The following is a 7,539-nucleotide window of genomic DNA, read 5'->3' on the forward strand; positions in this document are numbered from 1 at the left end:
AGAAGGTAGAGCTTGCCATTCCCCTATCCCTCCTCTGAAGAATCCTGACTCCTCAACAGAGGTAGCCAGGCTAAAAATGCTTCCTTCTCCCATAGCTGCTGTTTGCAGAGACAGCTGAAATGTCCGTCTGCAGCTGACAGCCTTGGGCTATCATCCCTGGCAGTGACATGAGATAGGTGCCTAAATAATTTTATCTCCTTCCTGTGAGCACATACCATTTTCTTTGCTTTACTCACATGGATAGAAATTCTATGCTCCACTGTCTGTTACCTGTAACAGGCAGGTGGTCGTGGAGAATGTCACTTGCCCTTTTGTGGGAGCAGCGAGCTGGGGCTGACCTGGAACAGGCTACCGCATCACAGCTCTTCCATGGGGCCACCTGCTAAACTGCTCCAACTGAAAAATAACTTCATTTTTTTCCCCCAGCAAGATTAGTTTCCTGCTACAATTCGGCACAAGGGGCCTCCTCTAATGAACTTGTCTTACCTTTGTCTCCATAGGCTTTTTCTAGCTTCCAGTCCCTACTCCTCTTCAAGCAAGCGCAGGAGACACCAAGTATACAGAGGTAAGGGGAGAAAGCACAGCAGTAAGGTGCTCTTGCTGCACTTCCACATCTGTTCTGGAAGAAAAATGTACCCTTGGAAAGCAAGCTTGCCTTATAATAGCACGAGATTAACTGAAAATGGGGGAGCTTGCAACACTTAATACTTTTCATTAATCAGTAACAGCTCAAGTTAAGTAATGCCTCCACCAGACGTTGCAACACCCTCCCCTCCAGAAAGCCTGGGTTCTGGTAACACCCCAGTGCAGAGGCTGAGCTGGGACGAGGGCTGCACCCCCCTCCTCAGAAATCAAAACCCCAAACCGGTGTGTGAAGCGCTCGCAGCTCGGTTCCTTCAGCTCCGGGTAGCCTGTGCTCGAGCAAAACCATAGTGCTGCTTCCTCTGCCGCTTCAGCGCGCCGTAGGTGGTAGAAGCCAGCTATCAGCCAAGTCACTTCGCCGCCCTCAGAATTCATCCCAGCTTTCCTATATTTGCTGGATGATGAACACAGAAGTTCAGCTGCACATGTGTACTGATGCTGTTAGCATAAATCTTCATTTGTTTTTTTATACTCTGCAACATTTGTAGGGATTTAACACGCGTTTACTTTCAAAACACCTTGGTTTTTATTTTCATATCCTTTTTGAATCAGGTTAAGCTGTAAACAATTTCTTTTTCAATCAAATACTGCCAGCTAGAATTCCTTCCATTCATGCATCACTGAAAACAAAAAGGGTATTTTTCCTTAAGTATAGATTTTTCTTTTTTAAACAGTCACTTTATACAGAAACCAATAGCGAGATTTGATGCACCCTGATTAGTTATGTAAACAGATAACCCAAAAAACCTCATCAACAGAACTAATAAGTTGGTTCCTTCATAGAATGGAAACTAAAATCGCTCCTGACTTGAGGTTAACGTGGTCAGGAGCATAGAGCGTGGCACATAAATCCATCTAGGAGGTGTATAAATTGCACTGTATCTGAATTAAAGTTATGCATCATGAAATGCACGGTTTAAATTCATGCTAGAAAGCATTTTTCAATATGAAGTGGCAGCCAACTGGCAACCATAACAGTTAGGTTCTGCACCATCATTTATGGCATTATAGATAACTGTTACATATAGCATACTTTAAAACCCTGAAGGATTGTATTACTTGAAACATTCTCCAGGCAGTCATTTGGTTTGAAACACTGGGAGAAAGACTAAAGAGCTTGCCACCTTATACCGATTATGGTACCTTTAACTTTTATGAAGTAGATCAGATATGATGTGTATTTCACAGTAACAAAGTTGTTTTAATGCCTTTTCTCCAACAGTAGGATTGTGCTAGATGTTTCTGCCCTCAGATCACCATTGGCCTGGTGGTTTTCCCTTTTCTTAAGTCTGGGTAACTACGCTGAGCGCTTTTCCTGGTTTCTAACTATTCATCAGTCCTTTCAGTATATCTTCGGAGAGTTCCAGCAGAGGGAGTTCAGGGGACGGGATGTCCAGGGGAGGAAGGTTGGGTATCGGAATGTCCTTTGCCTTCCCAGCAGTTGTTGCAAACTTCTGCCAAGTTGCAGCTGAAGAAGTAGATTCTGAGTGTTGCTGCAGACCCCACAACTCTGACTTCTCAACAAAGTCAGCATCTACATCCAACTCCTTGTCTACTGGAGATTTTTTGAGTCTCGCTCTTTCTGCTTTTAACTGCTTATTCTCTCTCCTTAATCTCTCATTTTCAGCTACAAGAAATTCTATGTGCAGTTTCAAATCTGCAATTTTGGTTGCCTGCTCTTCTATTATTGTTTTGTCATCTTTTGGAGCTTTACTCCCAATACATGCTTCCACCGGCTCCTTTTTTTTCTGAAGCAGAAACAATAGTGTATCCGGGTCCCTGTCAAAGACACCCTGAATATCCTGTGGATGTTTCTCTGTGGAAGGGCTGTATTTCTGAGTAACAGGAACCAGTACGTTTTGATCATCAGAGTCTTCAGCAGGTGGCTTACAAGAAGTCTGAAGATGTGTGGCTATTTCCTTGTCAGCATTCTGCTGGGCTTTCAGCTTTTCCTCCCTCTTTGCCCTTTTCCACCTCTCCTGGATGAGCAGTAACTGTTTCATGTGACTATCCCTTTGTAATTCCAGTGATAGCTGAGCCTGAGTAAAAACAAGATTAAACGATTTAATTGGTGAGCCCTAATCCCACCTGAATATTCACGCATGTAAAGATACATGCATGTAAATATTTACATAAACAGCATCACATCATGCCCGAGGGAAGAGGAGGAGCTTTTGTCTCTGCTTGTGTAATGCAACAGATTCAAATAGGTCACCCAAATTTAGCGTAACTACTGGTATTGTGAAAGAGTGAGTTAACATTTGGTCTTTTTGTTTGTTTGTTTGTTTGTTTTTAAGTCACTGACCAGGCTACAATACCTCTGAGCGGAGGCACTAGGAGTTTAACTGACATATGACCACCACCAAGAAGGAAGAGATTCACTTGGCATGCACAGCCACGCTTTAGCTAAATAATACAAACTGTGTGGATGCTTCTGTGATGGTATCATATTAATAACACCCAACACTAAGCAGAAAAGTGCTCCGAGGCCAGACATGGTCCCAAATGATTCAGCCATATTTAATGAAGGGGGTGGCATGGTGGTTAATAACTCACAGGAACCACCTGAGGAAGAGGCTAGCATTTTTCTACCAGAAAGACGCCTTGGAGGAAAGACAGATGTCTGATCTCCAAGGGTTATTTGCTTTGATAATATTGGCTAAGCTCAAAGCCTGCTGCTATAAAAGTGCTGAGCAGACTACACCACTATGTTCACAGATAGATTTGTGCAATGAATAAGGAAAGGTGTAGGGCTGCTGTTCTGGAGATCCCCCAGTCAGGATGAATAAAACCAAAATTACAGACCGCAGATGAGATGCTCAGCTTTGCATCTCAGCAAAACAGCCTAAGTGCCTCCCAGCAAAAGTTAAATACGAAACTAGTTTTATCACCTCTTGAAGATGCCTTGCTGACTAGGAACCATTGTTGGAGAACCCTTGGATGCGTTAGTAGTTCTCTTGGTCCTGCTCCACGTAAACTTGGAAAAGCCCTCAAGGAAGATTAGCATCACTGCACTTCTAAAAGTCCTGCTGCAGTTGCCACGGGGTCAGAAAACTACGCAGAGGCTAACACCTGAGAGGGGTATGACCAGTCAGGGCACAGTATGACACCCAGGCACACAACAGAGCTATGGCCGATTCTGGCATCTGCTGTACTTTGGTCTCACCTGCTCTGACTGGGTCAGCTTCATAGCGTCTGTAAGGTATGCTGCAGAAGAGAAAATCGATAAACACTTAGGACAGCGTTACAAAACTGGAACGTTTCCATAAAAGCTAAGAAAAGGCTTCAGACCTTCCGTATTCTGAATCCCCACATAAAAGCAGCAGTCCAGAGGCAAAGTATTTACCAAGTTACAGTGGCTGGAAACATCTGCTGTTTTTCAAAAATCTGAAAAAATTACTGTAAGACCATGTAAAACACACTACAGCCTTCCCATGGCATCCTGTTGGCTCAGGTTGTTCCAATTTGTTTTTCAGAGGACAGCAGCCATTTCCAGAAAGTCCCAGAAGAAAAATTTCCCGTAAAGGGAAGAAACACTGCTAAGGACCAGACTTTGAACTTACAAGTATTTAAGACAAAATGCGGTAAGTAAAATCCTCTCACCCACGGCACATAAGTATTATGAAGTCTTGCTTTTTAATTATATTCTTGATGAAGAGGTATAGTCTGTAGTTCCCCACTTTGTTCATCAACTTCCCCTCCAAACCAGAAAACATGCTGGCTTAGAGTCTGAACAGCACTTTATAGACTTTGAGCATATCTTGCTAGTGCTGAAAATGACAAGGTATAATAAATTCTTAACCAAATTCAGAAGGATGTAAGATAATGGCATAGAATCACCAGATGAAGAAAAGCAAGAAACGTTCAATGCATTTCTGGGTTTTGTCTTTGCATATGAAGTGAAGGAAACGAAAAAGTCTGCATATTAAAAATGTAAGTGCTATCCCTCATTGCTCCAAGTATTCATAAATACCAAAGAAACTACAGTTTCTCATTTTATGGGGTTTTTTAGTATTTATGAATGGAAAGTGAGAACGCCCGGTATCTAGGTTACGATGTTCAGAGTAGCCACTTATTTTTGTCGCCACACAAGCCCTGTCACTGGAAATGTCCTACTTGTTGCACCAATTAAGACCTCCTCTTTCTTCTGCCAAGCAGTTGCCGCACTGTCAGACAGCTGATGGACTCCAACACAAATAATTGAGCACGACTAGTTAAATGGACAGGTAAATGCACAAAGTCTTACTTAGGAGAGGCTGTCAATCACAGCGTCAAGGCCTACGATGAAATCTGCTGTTTTGCTTGAGTTCTGGGAAAGCCGAGCTTGTCACCTGTTCTTTGCTGGTAAGCAAACTTTTGTAAGCAAACATTCGTCTAAGTATTTCCTTTATCAACAGAGAAAGCAGGTGACTTCAGCTATGAAAGCAGTGAGGAAAATACGAAGTATAAAGTGGAACTGGCTTACAGCAGGTCCCCAACTGCAGTTTGTGTATGACACAAGGTGTTGGCTTCATCTTGAGTCAAGAACTGCCTTCACAGTGGTAACTGCCTCTAATCAAAATGACTGTGGAAACATCTGACTTTAGCTGCTCAAATTAGAAAAAAAGTTTCCAAAAGGGTGCTTGATCTGGACTGAAAAACAAATCCACATCTTAAGAACAAAAATTTTGCAAGTAACTAGATATTCTACTCACATGAAGCATGCAAATCTAGAAACTGATTTTAAGAGCTGGAATGTGAGAAATACCTACTCACCAGCGGCTTTTTTGTGACAAGAAATTGCTTCTTCATATTTTCCTGCTGCCAACAAACGGTCTGCTTTTCTGCTCTGCTGGTGAGCCTTAAAATAAAAAGAGCATTACATCAATGAGGGTTAAGCAACAAATAGTTATACCTGTTTTAAAAGTAATCAGTACATCTAAGAAACCTGTACTGATTCCAGTTTTCAGGCTTTTAGACTTGGATCTCCCACTCCCTTCCAAGCTTTATAATTCGATTTCTTCTTTAGTACTACCTTACAAGAATCTGTAGTGTGCAGGTAAGAACTGAAGTTTGTTAAAGCAGCAAAGATGGTGTGTACACAAAAAAATCCTTTCGAAGCTGTTCCTCAGAAAGTACATGTTCTCCTTTATAAGCAGGCATTTACTGTCACCGTGTAAAAAGACCAGTAGGCCAGAAGAAGTTATGAGATGCTGTAAGTATTTAGGACCAATTTACCTGGCAGAATGCAAGATATTTGAATTATGTTACAGCTTACAGCTGGCTTGACATTTCCTGCTGCCCCATGTCCAAGAGGCTTTGCCTCTTAGGTGAAGAAATTGCAAAAGGTCTTGGGTTTTTTGTTTGCAGCTTACACCAACTAATGGAAGCAGCACAGCCACAGTTAAAGATACCAAAGTCACATTGTTGCTGTACAACAGTTGAGCTTGTACCAGTATTTATAAGCCACTAATGTAAACCACTAAGGTAGACTAAGGATGTTGCTGAAAGCAAGCAACTGATGCAAGTATTTGGATATGCTCAGTGAGAAACAGTATTGCGTAACCAGCACTGCAACATTCAGGAAAGCAAGTCTCTTTGCCATTACTACAAGACATGAACTTCATGGTCCTTCCTCCAAGACAAGCTGTATAATATGAAAAGCTACAATCACTAACTGGCAAGACTGTCAGTAACACAGACTATCCATGACTGCTTTACTGCATGTTGAGTTTGAAGTAAACAGACATCATGGTACCGGGCACTGACTTTGTGAAACAACATAAGACACTTACGAATCTGAAGAAAGTGTTTGCCTGTTTCTTTTTTTTAAGATGACTGTTTCTCAGGAAAGCCTTTACCAAATCCATACTGGCTGAACTTGTAGGGGAAACAGAGCTGAAAGCCTGAAATCTGCCTCTCGAATTCTGTCTCTGACGCATACAAATTCTCTGTTTCCTCCCTTCACTCAAATAAAAGCATAAAACATATCAGACTTCAGATGTTTGGTGAATGTGTCACCAGTTCACTTTAAGCACATTCCAGGATCAACCAAAAAATGAGCGCATTTGTCCACATCCTAAGATCTTAGAACAGCTAGTTCCCTACAGGCCTTACGGAATTACACTTTCCTCTGTCTCCTGCAGTCTTGGTAGAAGCATCGAAGGTCAGATAATCCAAACAGGAGGGTAACATGATTCTACCAGGACTAACACGATACTTATGTATAACATCCATTTAGAAAATAAGTTCCAAAATGCAGGTCAATTTCTTTGTCATCGTTGTCCTTCAAACTGACTTATCACCTACAATGGTGCAGAAAGTTCAGTTTTCTACCAGAATTTTAGCAGCTCTGACATCACACAAGAGAATGACTTCTACAGAAAACACTCTTTGGGTAACAGCTGTTCTCAGGCAACCCCTAGCAGTTATATCGCTGCACGTACACATTTGGCTTTTCTAAAACTGATTTCATACACTAATATGGACTGTTCTTAAAAAAACCCACAACTCCTTGATCCTTCACAACAAACATTTCGGTTATATTCTTCTCCCTCACCTTCATTCAATCCTCAGAGCATTGTCATTATTCCCTGTTTCTTCTGCTCTGAGGTTAAATAATCTCAGAAGAGGAAGTGTTTTTCTATTGGAAAGTAATCTGTTTTATGGCCTTTTTCTGTGGACTCCTACAAATGACATATGCCAGAAAGATAAACTTATTTCCCACGGGAATGAACAAGCGGTATCAGCTCATATAGAGTCATCTCCTCAGTTATTCAAGGCAGCTCATCCAGTTACAAATTAGCTATGTCATGGACATAAAAACACCTGAGCTAGCTCCTTGCAAAACAATTTTTCCATAAATTAGTATTGATACAGCTGCTTCAGCAAACTGCATGGGCAGGTCTAAAAAACCAG

The 7,539-nt window shown here is 41.7% G+C and overlaps 1 protein-coding gene across 1 annotated transcript; it reads right to left on the reverse strand.

Annotated features, from left to right (window-relative positions):
* Positions 1-1,155: 1,155 nt before the first annotated feature.
* NRBF2 (nuclear receptor binding factor 2) lies at positions 1,156-5,482 on the reverse strand (the record flags this gene model as incomplete). The annotated part of the gene is made up of 3 exons (XM_009708087.1): positions 1,156-2,681; positions 3,809-3,849; positions 5,398-5,482. Coding segments are annotated over 3 exons (843 nt in total), but the record flags the coding sequence as incomplete, so codon positions are not given.
* Between the last annotated feature and the right edge of the window lie 2,057 nt (positions 5,483-7,539).

The sequence above is a fragment of the Cariama cristata genome, unplaced genomic scaffold (assembly GCF_000690535.1).
Source record: "Cariama cristata isolate BGI_N322 unplaced genomic scaffold, ASM69053v1 scaffold33979, whole genome shotgun sequence".
In the NCBI taxonomy this organism is placed as follows: domain Eukaryota; kingdom Metazoa; phylum Chordata; class Aves; order Cariamiformes; family Cariamidae; genus Cariama; species Cariama cristata.